The sequence below is a fragment of the Leptodactylus fuscus genome, chromosome 1 (assembly GCF_031893055.1).
Source record: "Leptodactylus fuscus isolate aLepFus1 chromosome 1, aLepFus1.hap2, whole genome shotgun sequence".
In the NCBI taxonomy this organism is placed as follows: Eukaryota; Metazoa; Chordata; class Amphibia; order Anura; family Leptodactylidae; genus Leptodactylus; species Leptodactylus fuscus.
Genome location: NC_134265.1, coordinates 222,439,138 through 222,461,450, shown reverse-complemented (window position 1 = coordinate 222,461,450; position 22,313 = coordinate 222,439,138). Strand labels below are relative to the sequence as shown.

Genomic DNA, 22,313 nt, shown 5'->3' with positions numbered 1-22,313 from the left:
TGTATGTTAATGAAGCACTTCACTGTCAGAAGGTGAAGGGAGCAGCGACGTCATTTTGACACTGTCCAATTAGCAGAGGACCGTGTCAGAGCAGCTTCAGCAGCGTGTTCTCGGGAGTTCTTGCAAGACAACGCACTCCTCTCTTCACAGGACTGAGAAGAAGAGCCGGAGGAGCAATCTAGGCAGAGTTCTGAAGCGGACGAAGGAGAACTTTAGTGACATCGCTACTGGCAAGTATAGAAACCCCTAAGCAATAGACTAAGCAAGACTGAAAAGTCCCAGCATCATTTTCAAATTCTTAGTTGCATTTGCAACCATTTTGGTCATCATGTACAGCCTTGTAACATCGGCCTGTCGCGTATCTAATCCTATGGCATGTGGTACTGTGTGCAGACGTGCTTAGCTAATCCTCTGGTGTGTGGAACTGTGTGCAGATGCGTGTATCTAATCCTCCCCTGTGTGGTATTATGTGTAGACGCGCGTATCTAATCCTACAGCATGTGGTACTGTGTGCAGATGCGCGTATCTAATTCTCTGGCTTGTGGTACTGTGTGAGGAGGCATGTATCTAATCATCCAAAGTTTGGTACTGTGTGCAGACACAATTCTCTAATCCTCCCCTGTGTGGTATTCTGTGAAGAGGCACATATCTAATCCTACAGTGCGTGGAACTGTGTAGACGCGCGTATCTAATCCTACGGCATGTGATACTATGTGCAGATGCGTGTATTTAATCCTCTGGCGTGTGGTACTGTGTGCAGACACACGTATCTAATCCTCCCCGTGTGGTACTGCGTGCTTAGACGCGTATCTAATTCTCTGGCTTGTGGTACTGTATGCAGACACACGTATCTAATCCTCCCCTGTGTGGTATTGTGCGAAGAGGCACGTATCTAATCCTGCAGCGTGTGTAGATGCGCGTATCTAATTCTACAGCATGTATTACAGTGTGCAGACGCGCCTATCTAATCCTACGCCATGTGGTACTTTGTGTAGACGCGCTTATCTAATTCTCTGGCTTGTGGTACTGTATGCAGACACACGTACCTAATCCTCCCCTGTGTGGTATTGTGTGAAGAGGCACGTATCTAATCCTGTGGCATGTGGTACTGTGTGCAGACGCGCGTATCTAATTCTCTGGCTTGTGGTACTGTGTGCAGACACACGTATCTAATCCTCCCCTGTGTGGTATTGTGTGAAGAGGCGCGTATCTAATCCTACGGCATGTGGTACTGTGTGCAGATGTGCATATCTTATGCTCTGGTGTGTGGAACTGTGTGCAGATGCGTGTATCCAATCCTTTCGCATGTGGTACTGTGTGCAGACGCATGTATCCAATCCCCCGGCGTGTGGTACTTTGTGCAGACCCGTGCATCTAATCCTTCGGCATGTGGAACTGTGTGCAGAAGCGCGTATTTAATCCTCTGGTTTGTGGGACTGTGTGCAGACGCGTGTATCTAATCCTCTGGCGTGTGATACTGTGTGCTGATCTGTGTATCTAATCCTCTGATGCGTGTATCTCAGTTTGGATATCAGTGTTGGGTTGTGTATGTGGAGTGACGGTGTGTATTGCAGTTGGAATATGAGTGAAAGACTTGCAGGTTTGTATTGGCTAAAAGGGGGGGGGGGGGCGCATTGTGTTTGGAATGCTGTATCTCAGCAACGGTACGTCCAAGCGAGTTGAAGTCTCGTCTTAAACCTTCCCGGATAACTGAAGTATCTCTGTACCAAATTTGGTGAAGATCGGTCCAGTCGTTTGGTTCGCATTAGAGAACAGACAGACAGAAATTCATTTTTATAATATAGATATACACACATATACAGTGTTGGCCAAAAGTATTGGCACCCCTGCAATTCTTTCAGATAATACTCAGTTTCTTCTAGAAAATGATTGCAAGCACAAACTCTTTGGTATTAATATCGTAATTTATTTTGCTTGCAATGAAAAAACACAAAAGAACACGAAAGAAAAAAAAAATTCAAATCTGATCATTTTACACAAAACTCCAAAAATGGGCCGGACAAAAGTATTGGCACCCTCAGCCTAATACTTGGTAGCACAACCTTTAGACAAAATAATTGTGAACAACCGCTTCCGGTAACCATCAATGAGTTTCTTACACTGCTCTGCTGGAATTTTAGACCATTCTTCTTTGGCAAACTGCTCCAGGTCCCTGAGATGTGAAGGGTGCCTTCTCCAAATTGCCATTTTGAGATCTCTCCACAGGTGTTCTATGGGATTCAGGTCTGGACTCATTGCTGGCGACTTTAGAAGTCTCCAGTGCTTTCTCTCAAACCATTTTCTAGTGCTTTTTGAAGTGTGTTTTGGGTCATTGTCCTGCTGGAAGACCCATGACCTCTGAGGGAGACCCAGCTTTCTCACACTGGGACCTACATTATGCTGCAAAATTTGTTGGTAGTCTTCAGACTTCATAATGCCATGCACACGGTCAAGCAGTCCAGTGCCAGAGGCTGCAAAGCAAACCCAAAACATCAGGGAACCTCCGCCATGTTTGACTGTAGGGACCGTGTTCTTTTCTTTGAAGGCCTCTTTTTTTTCCTGTAAACTATGCCTTTTCCCAAAAAGCTCTACTTTTCTCTCATCTGACCAGAGAACATTCTTCCAAAACGTTTTTGGCTTTCTCAGGTAAGTTTTGGCAAACTCCAGTCTGGCCTTTTTTATGTCTCTGGGTAAGAAGTGGGGTCTTCCTGGGTATCCTACCATACAGTCCCTTTTCATTCAGATGGATGCCGATGGATAGTACGGGTTGACACTGTTGTACCATCGGACTGCAGGGCAGCTTGAACTTGTTTGGATGTTAGTTGAGGGTCTTTATCCACCATCTGCACAATCTTGTGTTGAAATCTCGTCAATTTTTCTTTTCCGTCCACATCTAGGGAGGTTAGCCGCAGTGCCATGGGCTTTAAACTTCTTGATGACACTGCGCACGGTAGACACAGGAACATTCAGGTCTTTGGAGATGGACTTGTAGCCTTGAGATTGCTCATGCTTACTCACAATTTTGCTTCTAGTCCTCAGACAGTTCTTTGGTCTTCTTTCTTTTCTCCATGCTCAATGTAGTACACACAAGGACACAGGACAGAGGTTGAGTCAACTTTAATCCATTTCAACTGGCTGCAAGTGTGATTTAGTTATTTCCACCACCTGTTAAGTGCCTCAGGTAAGTAACAGGTGCTGTTAATTACACAAATTAGAGAAGCATCATATGATTTTTCAAACAGTGCCAATACTTTTGTCCACCCTTTTTTATGTTTGCTGTGGAATTATATCCAATTTGGCTTTTTGACAATTCTTTTTGTGGTTTTCCATTGAATACAAATTAAATGAATATTTGTGATTGCAATCATTTTCTGGAAGAAAATGGGTATTATCTGACAGAATTGAAGGGGTGCCAATACTTTTGGCCAACACGGTGTGTGTATATTGTTAATAATGGAAGTCATTGTCCGTCACAAACAAGTGAGGTACCAGGGAAAGGAGTGTATGTTTTTCCCCAAGACCCCACGGTCGATTTAAAAAATATATATATATATATATATATATATATATATATATAATTTTTTTATTTTTTTTTATTTTTTATTTTTTTGTCTGAACAAGCACTTTAATACACTGTTCCATTGTGCCCCATTTTACTTGCTGTTTCTTGTATCACTATTTACATGCAGCGAGTCTGTGGTAAGACTACATTACCCATGGTTCACCTGCCTCTGCTTACTCTGTGTATCCCTCCCTTCCTCAGTCTCCTCTGCCATGACATCACAAATAATAAATCACTCTCATACCTGAGGTCACATGATACTGTAAGGATTCTCATTCAAGCTCAAAACTACCACAACCCCATGAGCAACAAAGACAAGGAGCGAGCATGCAGAATCTTGGGAAATGTAGTTTGTACACACACTATATGTAAATAACAGCAATACAAAGAGCAGCAAGTAAAATTAAGCCAAGCAAAAGTTGCACAATGAAACTGAGGATTTAGCTTTGCTGTGGAAGTTTTTGCAGATAATTTTTGGAAGCTGGAAAACCCTTTTAACATTCTTATTTCACTTGACTATTTTTCCTACTAGAAACAGAGCAACATTCAAGTAGTCAGACAACAGAAATCTGATACAAATGTGAACTGAGTCTACCAACACTCAAATGTATATGGAGCAGTACGTTCATTTTTACAGCTGCTATACTCTGATAAGCATTGATAATGTCAAGGCAAAAATTAAAATGTAAAAAAAAATATATATATACACTATAAAATATAATATAATATAATATATTGCTATAGGTTGTAACGGTAAGCATTTTTACCCACAGAATGTGCAGTTTCACCAAGAACAGTCAAAAACCATCAAACGCTTACTTTATGAAGCAATCTCTAAAGAAATCTGGTGTATAGCCTATAGGAAGATATAAATCTAATTGCATATGCCATTCAATAACATACAAATTATGACAATACTGAAACTACTTAGATAGGTTTTTAAAACCTATTTTTCTCTGTAGTTCCTTCCTAAATTAAATAATAAACTAGCCTTACCTGAAAAAGCATTGTTTCCAGCAAGTAAAATTCTATTAACACAGGTCTTCTTGTATTTCTTTATCAAAATTAATTTCATGTCGCAGTCAATGCAAATCGCTGTTGCTTACTACTATGGAACAAGGGAGCTATATTTTTCTAAATTGCCAAAGAGATCATCGTGTAGATGTGGATGCATAAAGTATTTCTACAAACCCCTCCTGAAAATTGAATCTCATGCATCCAAATGATTTAGGTGGATTAGATGAAGCTTAATTTTAGGGGATTATTTTAATACCACGCAGTTCTGAAACTAGTTATCAAATGAATGCCTAGAAATCCAAAGACAAAATTCATTCACAACAAGAGATTGATATTACAATTAACCCCTTCCTGACATCTCTCATATTATAATAGCTGGTGCAGGGTCTATAAAAAGGACTGCCCGCTCTTCTGTATAGTGTCCGGGTCTCCACTGTAATATAAAGGGTTTTTTTTTTTTTTTTTTTTTTTTTTAAAAAAGGCCACCTTTTCCTCCTTAGTTACTGGGGCATTAAGGGCAGTAGCCTAGGAGGAAAAAAAATGGAAGGGAGGTTAAAGGAGCAGAGAAAGGAAGCAATCTCTGTTGGGTGGGCTGTAGTAGGAATGGAGTAAAGTTTCTAATTAAACTGGGGGATCTGAAGCTTCATGACAGTCTATATATTTCTATAACCATCAATGCTATTTTGTTCTGAAAGGAAGCTAATTTTTTTTTTTTTTTAAGCAGTCAGCTGTGGTAGGCTATTCCACAGTCAGCTGGGGTAGGCTATTCCACAGATTCACCATCCTTACAGTGAAGAAGCCTAATCGGTTGGAGATTAAAGCCATTTTCTCCAGACAAAGGGAGTGCCCCCTTGTCTTTTGAGGGGATTATACATGAAGTATCTTTTGCCCATATTTCTTGCATGGGTAATTTATATAGGTTTATCATATCTCCCCTTAAACGCCTCTTCTCCAGACTAAACAGATTTAACTCCTTTAGTCTCACCTCATAACTGAGGTCCTCCAGTCCGCCATGCCCCTTATCAGTTCTGTGGCCCTCAGTTGAACCCTTTCCAACTCTAGGACATCTTTTCTATGGACTAGTGCCCAGAACTGAACTAAACTAAACAATCCAGCTGTAGCCACACCAGTGACTTAAATAAATCTCGTAATAAAGTGGTAATATTACATCACTATCCCATGAGTCCATAGCCCTTTTTATTGCATGACCATACCCTGCTGGCCTTAGAATCAGATGACTGACATTGAATGCTGTAATTTAACCTAAGATCTTCAAGTACACCCAGGTCCTTCTACACCAGTGACTGTCTCAGCTTTACTCTCCCCTAGGACATATTTTGTACGTGGATTACTTTTACCCAGATGCATAACTTTACATTTATCTACACCAAACTTCAAACACTTAGTCTGTCCAAGGCTGCTTGGAACCTACGTACATACTTATGGACTGTACTACATCCACACATGGGGGGGGGGGGGATTGTTGGTACCCCTCTATTAATGAAAGAAAAATCCACAACGGTCACAGAAATAACTTTAATCATGAAAACTTTTTGGCAAGGTACAACAGCTCTATGCTCACAGAAGGAAAAAAATAAGCATAAAAGAACACTGTCCCTACTGTGAAATATGGTGGAGCCTCTTGGGTTCTGTGGCTGCTTTGTTGCCGCTAGCACAGGGTGTCTTGAAACTGTGCAGGGTACAATGAAATCTCAAGACTATCAAGGAATTTTAGAGAGAAATGTGCTGCCCAGTGTCAGAAAACTTGGTCTGTCACAGGTCAGGGGTCTTGCAACAGGATCATGACCCAAAACACACAGCTAAAAGCACCCAAGAGTGGCTAAGAGGAAAACACTGGATTATTCTGAAGTGACCTTCTATGAGCCCTGAACTAAATCCTATTGTGCATCTTTGGAAGGAGCTGAAACATGCCGTATGGCATTAAACAAGGGATACCAACAATTTTGTCCACATATGTAGCTTGGGGTCATCTGCAAAAAGAAAGTGGTATTAATCCAATATTCCAGATCATTAATAAATAAATTAAACAACAGTGGACCTAACACTGAACCCTAGGGTACACCACTTATAACAGAGGACCAGTCTGAGCTGCAGTCATTACCAACTAAATTTACAATATGGCTAATATATGTGGACACCTCCAGAACAAGCACATGAAATCAAGCACACAGTCTCACAATTTCCATAGACAAAACACTGGAAGTAAGATGGATCAAGCCAAAGAGAAATGAACATTGCACGTAGAATATGACCTTATCTGTGAGACTACTTATGCCAATATACATATGCCAATAAGTGATATTTTTGGCTGCGGAAGTGGCTAAAAGAGTGATTCCCAACATCGGCGCCTTGGAGACCCACCAGCGGGACACAACACTCTGGATAAGAAGATGACTTCATGATACCTTCATGAAATGCTATGTGCATCTTTAGGACCTTTTTTTTTTTTCCCCCTTCTTAAAATTATTTGGAAGGGATGCCCGAATTATTTATTTTTTCCAGAGGTACACAGAGTCTGAAAAGATTAGAAAACTGTAGTATACAAGTAACACCTCAATCATAAAGGACCACACAAACTTGCAGAGCAAAGCCACAGAGTCCTGGAGTGCATGACACATGAGCAGTGGAAGTGTGATCTCTGGAGTGATGTATCATACACCAATGCTTAACCCCTTACCAACATCTGCTGTAGTAGTACGGAGGATATTGGTTATTTAAGTATGGTGGTCGCTCAGGAGCTGAGTGGCTGCCGTAGCCGCCAGGTCTCTGCTGTATTACACAGCAGACACCGGGCGTTAATGCCCCTTGGTGCCTCGGTCAAAGCTTGTCTGCCATTTACTTCTATTGGAGATTACTCTATGAAGCCTGCAATAGAAGTATCAATATTTCGCAATGCATTAGTGATTAGACCCAGTTTGGTTCAAGACCCCTATGGGGTCTAATAAAATCAAGAAAAAACACACGTATATTTATATTACAAAAAATGCAGAGCACTCAGCACACAGCACAAGGGCATGTGAAAACCCTACAAGGGCAATACTAATGTAAAAACACCTAATATGCTATATAATAGAGGTACTTGGTTATACAAATTTGATCAAATTGTATGAAGCCTACCTGCCATAACAAGGAGACCTCATTTAAATGGGAACCTACACTAAACAAACATACCTCTCTTAGAACTGGACAGGTCTACGGTGTGAACACAGGGCAAGTAGGGTCCAGAGCACACTACTTTAAAATAGCCTAAGGCAGATGGAGAAGTGGAGCTTTAAAAAAAATATAATAAAAACATGAACTAAATAAACGTTCTAAATCCCTCCTTTCCCTAGAAACACATACACATTAGGTATCCCTGTGTCTGAAAGTGCCTGGTCTACTGAATATAGGGTATCTGCAGTGCTCCTGTTCCGTCGGGAAGGGGTTAATAGGAGCACTGCAGATACCCTATAGTCAGCCAGACTGAATTCCAAGTGGGGGAAGAAAAAAAAAAAAGTCCTCAAGCTCAGGGAAGGGGCAGACAGACAACCAAAACACCCCCTCCCCTTTCCCAGTACCCAGCAACTACTGCACCCAAAAACTCTGACCATTTTAATTTTTAAAATTTTCCAGTAGCTGCTGCTTCCCCCCCCCCCCAGGCTTATACTCGAGTCAATAAGTTTTCCCAGCCTTTTGTGGTAAAATTAGGGGCCTCGGCTTATACTTGAGTATATACTACACTATATCAATTGGATGGCTTAGGCTATATATGTATGCACACACATTTGTATATATATTTTTTAAAAAGTTCCAAACTGCCTTTTTTTTGTGGTTTTGCCTCAATAAAAATTTGAATAAAGAGTAGTAAAAGAAATAGACATTCCTCAAAACAGTATAAATAAAAAGTACATCTGGCCTTGCAAGAGAACACACCCTATGCAAAGTATGGGAATCCGTATTTTTTTGCAAAGTTTTAGATCCTTAAAGTGATAACTAGCAAAGGGATCCTGGAGATTAAAAAAAAAAAAAAAGAAAAAAAAAAGAAAACCACACACCACAACACATCCTGTCCTCGATGCTTTGGAACCTCCCTGCACAGGTCAGTCTTGCAGCGACATTTCTTCCGTTAGTACCTGCCGCATGTGACCACTGAGGCCAATCAATAGCCTTAGGAAGGGAACCGAGAGGTCATAGCCAGTGAAGGTCCACAGCAAGAAGGTAGCAGAGCTGCAGGACCGGAGGGACCCTGGGAAGAGACCGGAGCAGTGGGGACAAGTGTATGGTTTGTTTTTTTTCTTCATTTTTTTTTTTACCTCCCTGGCCCAATTAGAGAATGATGTTTTAGCATGGACAAGCTCTTTAATACTTGTAAGTAAGTGGTGGTCTGGCACACCCCTATCATCTACAGGTAATCTTGCAGAAGTTTCTGCACTTGTTTCTGAGAAAGGAAACGGCTGAATACTTCAGGAGTTCGTGCTCCTATTGTGTAACTGCCAAAGCGGAAATTTAATGGTAATTTCCTCCTCCTAGTATATAGGAATTGTAGCGTGACGTAGGGGAAAAACGAGAACCACACCAAATTTAAAGCTCCGGGCATAGAATACGCAGAACAGCAATACTTGACCCTCAAGGTTTTGTCGTCTCACAGTGAAGAAATAATATTGTTTATTTATAGCTAGATAGAGATATAGATTTCCAAAACACAGTAGCACTGGAACAACATGCAATCGTGGGTGAAAATCCTTAGGATCAGATAGTCTATGAGCAAACTATCCAAAGAAGATAGGCAGCTTTTACTATTCTATAATGCCATGGCATTACACATATACACAGTAGCAGAAACACTGCAACGAATCTGACCCTTTAGGTCCTATGCGCATGGGCAAATACTGTCCAGAAAATCCAGACCATATATTGCTCACACTTCGTGGACTAAATGTGGTCCAGAGACTGGGACTCTTACCATCATATTGAGTCTGCGACCTTTTCTTCCCGGAATTACCTAACCCTTCTATGAAAATCTTACACTCCTCCTCCTTTTCACCTGTGGATGTTACAAATATATCACTCAGGTCTCTATGGAAGGACTCGTCTGTGCTTAGCACGATCCACACGCTATAGGCACAAATTAAAAAGGTAGGTATTGGGAGTCCCCAACTCCAATGTGAAATATTATCAAGCTGTCCACTCAAAGGGGGGGGGGGAAGGGAGGGGGGGGGGAAAGGGAGGGGTTGGGGGGGTGGGACACCTAAAAATCATTTTGATTGTTTAGTTTCTGGGAAGAAGAATAAAATCAAATAGCAGCCTGAGTCCGTTCTCTATAGAAGCATGGTGTTCTATACAAACTTGTGTAATGTAATATGCATTATCTGTTCATATTATTTGATATGTGTTTATTAGATTTCTAGTAAATCATAACCACTCAATAATGGTAAAGATCATAATGTGATACTTCATATAGTCTCCTGTTCAACAGTCAAAGCCACCTACTTGAGCTTGCTGAAGAATATAGGAAGTGAGAAGAGACAGCAGGCAAAGCTACTGATACAGAGAAATGGAAAAATCCCTTTAAAGTTTCTCTTCCCTTAGACACTGTTCTCTCAAAACTGTACCGATTTCCCTTTTTGTTACCAAACACGTCCACATACCATCTGGGAATGCAGATTGTGGAAAATTTTAACACTAACTTTCTCCGCCTCTTATAGCTGATAAAAAGGGACCTTCAGAAATGGATATTTTGCCAAAACGCACTCGCTTGTGACCAAGCTCTTTTGATGCTATGGAAGCCCCAGACTACATAGTTCACTCTGGATGCAACATATAAATGTAGTTAACATGCTTTGAACTCAGAGGGTGATTTTGGAGGCCTTAATCTCTCCCTTTCATCCCTCTGATTGATCCTGGGTGCCACCTAAGTTAAGTGATACAGCTACTGATCATCTACATGTAATGCTGACTTTGCTCTTTATTTGGGGTTCAGTCTAATAAAATAGGGCTCATCTTGTCTGAAGCCTCTGACCCCGCTGTATAGTAATCCTCTAGAAATCACACAGTCCCCATAGAGATGAGCGATAATAGCCTAAATAAATAGCCTAAATAAATAGCCTACTGTTCGGATCAGCCGATCCGAACAGCACGCACGCATTGAAATGAATGGACGTAGCCGGCACGCGGGGGGTTAAGCAGTCGGCCCGGGGTCAAAGCGGAAGTACCAGGTGCTTCCATTCATTTCAATGCGTGTGTGCGTGCGGTTCGGATCGGCTGATCCCAACAGTACTCGCTCATCTCTACCCATTAAGTCTATGGGGTAAGCGGGTTTCCCAGGTAACAGCTTTTTAATGTGTATAGGTTTCCATTTGGAAAGTTAAAAAAGTCACACACAGTCCTACTTGACAGCTGAAAAATATGTTAAAGGGATTTTACCATTAAACTACTTTTTTTTTTTCTAATTACCACGTCGGAATAGTCTTAAGAAAGGCTATTCATCTCCTACCTTTAGACGTGGTCTCCGCCGTTCCGTAGAAATACCGGTTTTAACCGGTATGCAAATGAGCTCTTCGCAGCAATGAGGGCGGGCCCCAGCGCTGAAAGGCCGATGAGCGCATCCCCATTGCTGCCCGAGAGCCCTTTCCTGCGCTGCCTCCTTCTTCTGCAGCAACTCCGCCTCTTCTGGCTTCTCTTGCTCTTGTAGTTCTATATAGGAGCATAGAGAGGCCACCCCAAAATGGCCGGCAGCCATTTTTGGGTAGCTGCTCTTGCAGTTCAATACAGGAGCCGGCCAGCGGCCATTTTGGGGTGGCCTCTCTTGCAGTTCAATACAGGAGCCGGCCATTTTGGGGTAGCCGCTCTTGCAGTTCAATACAGGAGCTGGCCAGAGGCCATTTTGGGGTGGCCTCTCTATGCTCCTATATAGAACTACAAGAGCAAGAGAAGCCAGAAGAGGCGGAGTTGCTGCAGAAGAAGGAGGCGGCGCAGGAAAGAGCTCTGGGCAGCAATAGGGACGCGCTCATCGGTGTTTCAGCGCTGGGGCCCGCCCTCATTGCTGCGGAGAGCTCATTTGCATACCGGTTAAAACCGGTATTTCTACGGAATGGCGCGGCGGAGACCACGTCTAAAGGTAGGAGACGAATAGACTTTCTTAAGGCAATTCCGACGTGTTCATTAGAAAAAAAAAAAAAAAGTAGTTTAATGGTAGAATCCCTTTAACTGTATGACTCAATACAGTGATAAAACTATGCAAATCTATTCTCCAGGATGTATTTAGGAGAACAGTGCACTCTGTACGCCGCCCTCTAGAGGTAAGCATCCTTAACATCATGCATGACTCAGTTATGAAGTCTAATTAATCATGATGTGGATTTAATTGCCAAATTAGTATTTCTATTCCAAAAGGAACAGATTCCCAGCTATGGACAGAGCTGCTGAGGATGGCCCAATAGGCCGAAACAGCGCTGTCCATAGCTGGGAATCTGTTCCTTTTGGAATAGAAATACTAATTTGGCAATTAAATCCACATCATGATTAGACTATAACTGAGTCATGCATGATGTTAAAGATGCTTCCCTCTAGAGGGCGGCGTACAGAGTGCACTGTTCTCCTAAATACATCCTGGAGAATAGATTTGCATATTTTTTACCCAGAATCCCTAGCGGAGACGGAATGACGTGTAAGTCTCCGTACTGCCTATGTAGGCAAACACCCTCCCTGAGGTGTACGATTATCCCCTGACCTCAATACAGGGACTCAGACAGATGTCCCTAAGGGTCTAAGACCAGTCAGGTACGGAGGAGTGGGGTGGAGCATGCACAAATAAACAAGTGCATCAGTAATGTTCAAGAATTTTATTAGTAACTAATCACAACACGTTTCGGGTGGGTGGCCCTCTCTCAATGCATATACAACTGGCTGGCAGCCGTTCAGATGTGCATCCAATACAGTGACTTGTCAGGGTCCTGGAGAAGGGGAACACTGTCATTTGCACTTGAGCACCTGATTAAAATAACTAAAAGCACATACAAAAATGAACAACTGCATATTTCTGGATGACCATCCTGCCTACATTAAAAAAGGCTTGTGAGGGAGTTTGAAAAAGAAGGCTGCTTTCTTCTTCTCAGGAAATGCTACAGCTCAGTCCCATTCATTTTTTTTTTTTATTAGAAGTTTATTGAAAATTTTGGAATAAATTGTAAGACAAAAACATAAGTCAAATGAAAGACAACATCAGGGATACAAAAGTAGGTAGGGATATGGGGCGATCGAACGGAAGGGGAGGGAGAAACAAGTAATGGCATGTGGGGGGGGGGGGGTGAAAGGATAATATGGGGAACAAGGGAGAACAAAAGCAGAGCTGCATAGGTAAATCAAGACAATAACCTTAAAGAGGACCTTTCACCACTTTTGGGCACATGCAGTGTTATATACTGCCAGAAAGCTGACAGTGCGCTGAATTCAGCGCACTGTCGGCTTTCCCGATCTGTGCCTGGTGTAAAGAGCTTACGGTGCCGGTATCGTAGTGCTCTATGGTCAGAAGGGCGTTTCTGACCATTAGCCAGGAATGTCCTTCTGCCTCGCGGCGCCTATCGCGCTGTACTGTGGAGCGGGGAGGAACACCCCCTCCCTCTCCTGATAATGCTCGTCTATGGACCAGCTGTGTGAGCAGCTAGAACATTTAAATCCACATCATACAAAGAGTGGAGGGAGGAGAAAAAGAAAGAAAAAAGAAAAAGGGGGGGGGAAGAAGGCAAGAAAACAGCCGAGGAAGGAACAAGGAAGGAGAAAGAGAGGGGGAGAAGAAGAAGTCAAAGGGACTAATCGCAGAAATCAGACCGAAATTCAGCAGAGTAATAAAAGTGGTTCCTCAGGAGCCAAATGCGCAGGTGAGAGCTATTGTCAGTTTGTAACTCAGCAAGCAGGGATTCCATACTGTAGATACTCAGAATCTCCTGAAGCCAGTGCGACAGGGATGAGGGGGGGGGGGGGGGGTTGTAAACTGGATTTCCATAGCCTAGGGATCACAGTTCGGGCAGCAATCAGCAAGAAACCCAGAAGCTTATGGGGAAAAATCGAGAGGAGCAGCGGAGTGAGATCATTCTTGAGGAGTCTCATTCATTTTAATGAGACAAAGATGTGGCATTGCCATGTGACCAATGGAGGCTACTTTGAGAAAAAAGCACTAGACTGAGTCCTGCACAACCTCTAAGTAAACACAAGTAAATGCAACTAAGGCTGGCTACAACTCTGCAATGGAGTCTCTCCGTTCAAGACTCCATTGCAGAAACCCCCGATTGTCGGTGGGGAGAAACGTCCTGAATGAAGGACTTCTCTCTCTGCTGGTTTTGAAACAGCGGACCACATAATCAATGGGGCCTGCACAGCTTTAATGTGTAACCCCTGTTTTAGCAGTCCAGCTCTCCATCGTTGACCGTTGGGATAAACATATCCCAATAACGTCCATAGAATCTACAAGCAATGAGGCTCAAAAGTGCCTGTAAGGGTATGTTCACATGGCAGAAAATGAAGCGGTACTTTTGCCCACGTCTATCCGCGACAATATGCTGATGCAGGACAGATGAATGGGCCTAATCAGCTGGGTGGTAAGTCTTAAGCTGTGGACTCCATGGTTGAATCAGACTTAAGTTCAAGCAGGATGCTTCTTTTTTTCACGTCCTGCTGCAATCTCTGCCATTATTAGCTACCACTTTTACCACAGCTGTCAAGGGACAATTCCCTCTGACAGTACTCATCAATGGACTTGTACTGGTGGGCGTTCCTCAGATGCACAGAGTCATTGCTGGGCAGTAAGAAACGCCCCTCTGACAGTACAGGGCTATGTTAGAAAACAGTCATGGGGGGGGAATAAGGGAATATGATACACATTCCTCAAAGCCTAGCGATGACACTAGAACGCCCTTCTGACAGTGGGGAGAGATCGGTGCCGAAATTAATGGCACTGATCTCTCCAGCCCCAGGGAACATAACAAGAAAGCTGACAGTGCGCCAATTTCAGTACATGGTTGACTTTCTAACAGTATATAAAACTGCATATGCATGAGGACATAAAAGGTCCTCTTTGAAAGAAGTCTAATAGAGCCCTAAATGTATATAAACTAAACAGAATATATTTACCACACTGTGAAAGATTTAACAAAACACCTTTCTTCTTACTGTCAGATCTGTCAGTTTCCCAAAAATACATAAATGAGGTTTTTGGTGCATCCCCAACTAATCCACTATCCACCAACTGTTGTAATACACCCTGCATTTCCATACAACATGCCTGAAATAGATCTAAATGCACAAATATTTTGTTTTTGTTTGTTTTTTTAAATAATGCAAAGTGCCAGAAGCAGTTGCCGTACTTCCAAACAAATCTGTACAGTAAGCAGAACTCTAACTTTTGTCATGCAGACCAAATGTTTCAGAGTCTTTCCGCTGTTTCTCACTAAGGTGAAAATAAAAGGCTAAACCTGACATGACACGGCAACATATTTGCTATGATAACATGACACAGACCAACCAGCTCATAGTATTTACTTACCTATGCAAACATCTATCTTGCCTTTAATTGCAGCTTCATGGAGAGGCGTGTAATTCCAATTGTCCCTGGCATTGGGGTCTGCGCCCTGGCAAAGCAGAAGAGTCACAACTTCGGCATGACCAAAGGAGCAAGCATTGTGCAGAGGAATAAGGCCGCCATCGTCTCTAGCATGAACATTTGCTCCTGTCTGTAGCAGATGCTCCACAACATCCTTTCTTCCAAACCCTAAGAACAGTGTCAAAGAAAAAAAAGTAATGAACATTTTATTGATCAATATTATATAGTATACTATTCTACAACTGTTGATTCAAAGCATTTTTTTTTTTTTAGTATTGAGTTTAGGAGAAAATGACAAAATAAAATGCAGAAATCTCCAATTGCATTATGACAATGATGTAGAAGAGACAATTCGATGCAGATTTGTGAAGTTGTCAATTAGTACTAGGGCTCTACTACTAGTGGTTGCTTGTATAGGCCATGTTCAGGTTTGTATTAGTGGCCTAAAAATAAGAGTTGAGTATGTGCAGAGTTCATTCATATCACTAAGGCCTCCACCCGCATACATGCGTCTTCAGAAAATCAGAGCTGGAATAAGCAAAAAACTGCTTCAAAGCCAGAAATGTTAAAAAGTATCATCCTATAAAACGTAGGGATTACACCCATGGAAAGCAAGTGAACCCCTAAACCCTATATATTTAGTGAAAGTAGACCACCTGAAGATCATGTATGTGTCAATGGGTTATCAATAGTCACATCCACCTTCATGTAACTTTGTGACAGAAATAATTTTTTGAAAAACTGCACTAAAACACATTTGCACCTAAGACTCATATTCAGTCTCACATTCACTCACAAAACAATAGCTGAAGGTGTAGACAATGTGTATATACACCGCAATCAACAACTACAAGAGCTCATACTCAAAAACACTCATACAGAAGACTAGCAAGATTTTGCTGTTATTCACTAATAGGTTATTAAAAATCTATACTGCACCTAGCAAACTGTGACACCAAATTTAAGATTGCACAGCATACCGTATATAAAAATACAAATTAATATTTCATATATACAACCACCTTCATGCAACTTTACAGCAAACAGATTACAAGCAAAAATTTAACAAAAATTCAAATTTGCCACTAAAGTGCGGCGCAATCCCTTTCTGCAAACAAAATGTACTTTCCAAAAAACTGCAATATGTGAGGAATTCATACACACCACACTAATATAACTCCAAAATCACAGAAATGACTCAACCAATTTTGCACATGCAAATTAAATTGAAGGTTACATAAAAATATAATTTTCTATCCCCCCCAATACAAATTGTATCAATTTACACGTTCATCTCTAGTGATAACTTATCGCTATTATTTTAGTGTGTAGTGGCTATCGCTAGAGATGTATTTTACTCTATATACATTAGGTATGGACAGGACAGGGATTGGGTGATATGTAAACTTTATTGATAACTTTGTATGTGTTGTGTAAGTATTTGGTGCAACTCTTGGCACTGCGACCTGGACAATGGTAAAGATCTAGGTAACAGCGGTAATAAACTTTCTGGTTATGTTCAGAGGGATATTACATAAGAATACCCCTCTAGTAAGGCTCAGATGGTAATTACATTAACCCTCTATGTGACAATCAGAGAGAAATCATACAGTATGTTCTTTGATTGATAGGAGAGGAGATAACATGGACAGAAGTCCCTACTACCCCTTCCCCTCCCGGGGGTCACATACAGGTTATGCACAGATGAGGATTTATCATCTGTGTAGTCTGCAGGGCTCCTCCTCCCCGCTCCTTCTTCCTACAGAGGCTCTTAAGATGCTACCTGAGACAAGAGGGGGAAGGACATATTAAAGCCTCATATCTCAGGATCCGTTAGGGCTATGAAGAACATCTTAGATTCATCTTAAAATAATACAAAGTTCTTCTTAATAGCCGTAAAGTATCCTGAGATATCGGCATTAGAAGTAAGGACATATTAGATATGTCCTCAGCTAAAGTAGTGACACCACGAGGGTACATATAAATACGCAGTTGCCAGGGAAAGTGTTAAAACAGCAGCTAGTATATGTGTGCATTAGGCCCTAATGAGAACCTTACACCACCTCCAGCTTTTTTGTATCATTTAATAGGTGTCGCTCCACTGTTCCTGAACAATCAATGCTGTTAGTTTGGGTGCATGGTATGTTATTTGGGCTTTGCACTGTCAGACGGTCGATGTCAATAAGAGCAGGCAAGGATGTGATTCTGAGCTCAGACACCTGCTGCTTCTGACTGGACCTCTGGATCACACCTCCTGCCTGACACTGTCCCTACTGACATTACGGAGATTAACCTCTTCTCACCACAGGAATTTTCTGATTTTCGGTTTTGACTCCCCACCTTCCAAACCCATAACGCTTAATTTTTCCATTCACAGGGCTTTATGTTTGCAAGACAAATTTTATTTTGTGATGGTACCATTTATTATTCTATACAAAGTACTGGGAAACTGGCAAAAACGTCGCCATTTTCTGACACCAATTAACTTTTTTTTTTTTTTTTTTTATAATTTCCGTGTACAGGGATGCATAAGGCGTCTTTTTTTTGTAGAGCAAGATCTACTTTTAAGCTATACCATTTAGGGGAACGTCTGATGTTTTGATCGCTTTTTAGTCAAATTTTTATGATGGGACGAAGCAGTGAGGGGAAAGAAAAAAAATGAAAAGCAAAAAAAAAAAAAACAAAGTTTGGCTCTCAATTTTCTTTTTCCTACATATGTAGACTGGATGTTTTCAGACAAGAAGATGCGTAATATGTTTCTTTTTGTTAATTTATTTTTATTTCAAATTTAGTGAAGAGAGGTGCGATTTGAGTTTGGTTTTTTTTTATATAATAAAAAAAAAGCCCGTTCCTGAAGATGGAGACGGTGCTGGAGAGTTCTCTCGCAGCATTGGGGACAGCCCAGTGCTGCGAGAGAACTCCTTTGCATACAGAGGAAAACCGGGATTTCTACCGAATGACGCCGCAGGGAAGACATCTAAAAGGTAGGAGACTTTCTTAGGGCTATTTCTACATGTTAGTCACAAAATAATTGCGTTTTAATGATAGAATCCCTTTAATAAAGCTTCTGGTTGTCATGGTAACAGGACAGTTCCCACAATCCCGCCACACGGGAGCCATCCAACTCTGATAAGCGTTCGTGGACGGTATTTTTTTTCTTTGTGCAAGGTCTGAACTCTGATCACAGGCATTAGCTCTAGATCTCCGTTGCATAATACAACAGAACCTTGGAAGTTATGACGACCACCCTGCAGCAGCCACCATTTTTAAAGACCCAACATTCGCCGTAATAGTACAGCGGACGTCAAGAAAGGATTAAATAGCACACCAAGCACGAAAAATAACTGCTTGTTGCTCAGGAACGGTGGGGGCTAGAGAGAAAATTCCAACTGTGCTGGAATCAGTGGAGCAATACCTAATGTTTGTTAACAGCCCCACATATAAGTGACTGTGTTTAGGGGGAGGCGGGGGTGAGTTCTTGATGACAGATTCCCTTTAGGCTGAGGACCCCACATTGTGAAAGCTGCTTCCACAAAAGGAACTGGAAATATCCAGGAAGATAAGAACTTGGCTACATTTCCCATATAGTTTGTACGGGCTCCTAGATATCACATGACAGTAGAAAGTATGTAGGCCATCTGTGGGGCAGTCCTAACCTACATTGGCTCCTTGGCATGCTGAACTGGCACACTGCCCTGATATGCAACTTCTAGGTTATTACAAGCAGACTGATGGCCACCACACACATGCCCCTCTAACCTGCTGCGAAGTGTAGAGGGGTAGACTTCCTGCCAGCCATGTCCTTGGCATTGACATTTCCTGGCTCCAAGAGTCTCCGCACCCGGGACACGTCCCCATTCCTGCAAGCCTCGAACAGTTCCCGAAAAGCTCCGCTCACAGCACTGAGTGGCCCCCCGGGGCCTAGAGCACCGCCAACTCCTCCTGCTACTGCCCCGCTCTCAGGACTCTCAGCCGGGCTGCCCCCGGAGGACAGGCTGTTACTGGACGAGGACGAGCTGGAGTTGCTGCTACTCCCAGAGCTGGGTGCCGGCGCTGGAGGAAGAGAGGACGAGTTGGGTGACAACATGGCAGCAGCTTCGCCCGGAGGAGGAGAGAGGGGCCTGGGCAGGAATGCGGGCATAGGAGTTGCTTCTCCCTCGGGCTGAGAGTCTGGGCCCTGTCGCTGGGAGTCTGGAGGCATCTCTGGGCTCCGTGGAGGGGTCTGAAGATCTGAAGAAAGCGGCGGCAAGGATACAGGAGGAGGAGAGGAAGACGGAGATGGCTGCTGCACAGCTGCTCCTGACACTTGTTGGTGGGAGCGTCTGGAAGGCAGCGCCGCCATTGCACAGCTACACTGCGCGGCCTCGGTCCCTATTCCCCCGTGTACAGTGATACACGGGACGGCAGACTCCTCACTCTCCTCTTCGGTCCAGTTCTTGCGGCCTGCGACAATAACCGGGCGCAGGCTCAACCCGTGACGTCGCCGACAGGGGCGGGACGAACGGGGCATAAACAAAAAAATTATTCCAACACGATTCTGTGAGAACCTGGGGGTGATACAGAAGGGCGGGGCTACTCGGCGCCGAGTACAGCGGCCGCGCGTTTCGATTGGCTCAAAATAATTGTGGGTGGGTCGGTGCGATAATTGGGAGTTTGTGGGTTTTTTTTTTTTTTTTTAAAACATCTTTATTGACAACGTAATAAATGGTACAACGAGTCATTATGATGGTTTTGTCTAGAAAGAGTTTTTCTCTGTGAGGAAAATGGAGCTGCCGGAAAGACCCTCTCCTAGAAACGTAGTCTAGAGTGGAGTTTCAATATGGTAGTCCTGGAATACTGCAAGAATTAGCCAAACAATTATTGATAGGAGTGGAGGAGAAACATCTTGTGCTAACAAGAATATATATATATATACACACACACACACACACACAAAGATAGAGAGATAAGTATGGATGATATATTTTGATAGATCTATCATCAAACTCCCAACTGTCAAAGGACAGGAAAAGGGACAAAATATGAGGGGCGCTAGGCTCCTCCCACTTATAAATGGACTTTGCCAATTCCGATCCATTTCTCTTTGACCTCCCCACACAATAACCATATATTAGATGCCCCACATCCCACATTGTAACGTTCTCCTCAAATTGACCCCACAGTGTAAAGTCTCTCACTTGGCGCACCCACAATTTAATGTCCCCCTCCACTTTAAGGGGATATTAAACTGGGACAACTGGAGGGGAACATTAATGACCCCGAACCCAGGACTGTCCCACAGAATCCGGGATAGTTGGGAGGTATGTAAGTGTTGTCACTATTCTTTGTTTCCTCTAGTTTGTGACATTCTAGCATAGCTGTCATTTACTCCACTATGTAGTGTAAATGACCACAAAAGTCTATGCCAACTATGAACTGGCATACATTGCTATCAAGGCACACAGCTCGATAGAGAATGCACGTATACGAATCTAGCAAATTCTAAGCCACGGTATGATATGAGCAGCATGGTGACCTTGTAGTGACCACGGTGACGCCTATATGGAACAGTGATTGACAATATTGTGGAATATGTTGCCAATATACAAGCAAGATAAATAAATGCTGAGCTTGATGCCAAATCAGAACATGGGATATTAACCCCTTCCCACCACAGGCATTTTCATTTTTGACTTCCTTCCAGACCCCCATAACTTATTTTTCCATTCACAGAGCTGTATGAGGGCTTAATGTTTGCGGGACAAATTATATTTTGTAACGGTACCATTTTATATTCTGTACAGTGTACTAGGAATCTGGAAAATAAATATTCAGAGTAGGATTGAATTGGCGAGAAACTGTGTTTGCGCTAGTTTCACACAGGCTTTGTTTTTACGGAGTTCACTATACAGCCAAAATGACATGTTACCCGTATTCTTTGGGTCTGTAGGATTCCAAAAACACATTTTTACATCTTTAAATAAAAAAACAATACAAAAAAAAAAAACACACAAAAACATATGCAGTGCATGAGTGCAATAAAGTGAATAAGTGCAAAGTGACTGCAAAAAAAAAAACAGTGAAGACAATGAACAAAAGACAAAAACAACAAACAATATATAAATGAGTGAAGCAATATATAGATATAAAAAACCAACATGACACAAACAATAACATTAATTATACAGATCATGGATGAATAAATGAGTGTCAACGTATATAAAAGGTATGTCTATAATAAACACATAATATATGCTGGTTAAAACAATAGTAAATAAAACAAAACATAGAGCACAAGCATAAAAGCAATAGCACACAAAGATAAATAAATAAATCATTTTTTGCGGCAAGTCAGAAGAAAACTCCAACAGAGAAGGAATGGACATCAAGCAAATACGTGGGCGACAAAATATGGGAGACATCCTAGACATGAAAACACAAAAAGATAAAATGAAAACACATACAAAAACCACTTCCAAAATTAAAATTTGCGCATAATTTACAAAAAGGGTTTGAAGCACACTGCCTCATTGAGGCCAAGAGGTGACACCATGTCAAGTTCAACAATCCAACCAGTTTCTTTTTTCAAAAGGGCTTTGCGGATGTCATCCCCTCTACTACCTAGAGCAGGGGTGCTCACACTTTTTCAGCATGTGAGCTACTTTATAAACTGACCAAGGCAAAAGATCCACTACCCACTTCTTGTGGGCAGGGCCGGGGCAGGCCTATGGGCGGGGTCGGGCGAGCGTGAGAGCAGGAAACAGCGGCGTTCTGTGGCCGCCCAGGGATCCCCGATGTCTGCTTGTTCTCAGTGCAGGCTGAGAGTTATCTCTGGACACTGGCAGGCTGGGTCTGCTGCAGCCCTGCCTGCCAGTGTCCGGAGATGACTCTCAGCCTGCGCTGTGAACAAGCAGCACCCCGGCTCCCTCCATCCCTAAGAGCGGGGAGCGCGTCATCCCCCGGAGCTGCTGCTGCCCGGCCTGCAAGTGTCCGGAGTGCATGTTCACAGCACAGGCTGAGAGTCGACGCTCAGCCTGCGCTGTGAACAAGCAGACACCGGGGATCCCTGGCTGCATCCCGCGATCGACCCATACGTCCTTTGTGATCGACCAGTAGATCGCGATCGACGTATTGGGCATCCCTGACCTAGATGAACCCGAT

The 22,313-nt window shown here is 42.7% G+C and overlaps 1 protein-coding gene across 2 annotated transcripts in view; it reads right to left on the bottom strand.

Annotated features, from left to right (window-relative positions):
• TNKS (tankyrase) overlaps positions 1 to 19,709 on the bottom strand; it is a 137,887-nt gene extending 118,178 nt beyond the window's left edge. For both annotated transcript variants that reach the window (XM_075283714.1, XM_075283715.1), the window contains exons 1-2: positions 18,933 to 19,709; positions 15,117 to 15,341 (exon numbers count right to left, since the gene is read on the bottom strand). In XM_075283714.1, coding sequence (XP_075139815.1) covers positions 15,117 to 15,341; positions 18,933 to 19,683 — 976 coding nt within the window. In that variant the 5' untranslated portion in view covers positions 19,684 to 19,709. The remainder of the gene's footprint in view (positions 1 to 15,116; positions 15,342 to 18,932) is intronic.
• Positions 19,710 to 22,313: the final 2,604 nt, after the last annotated feature.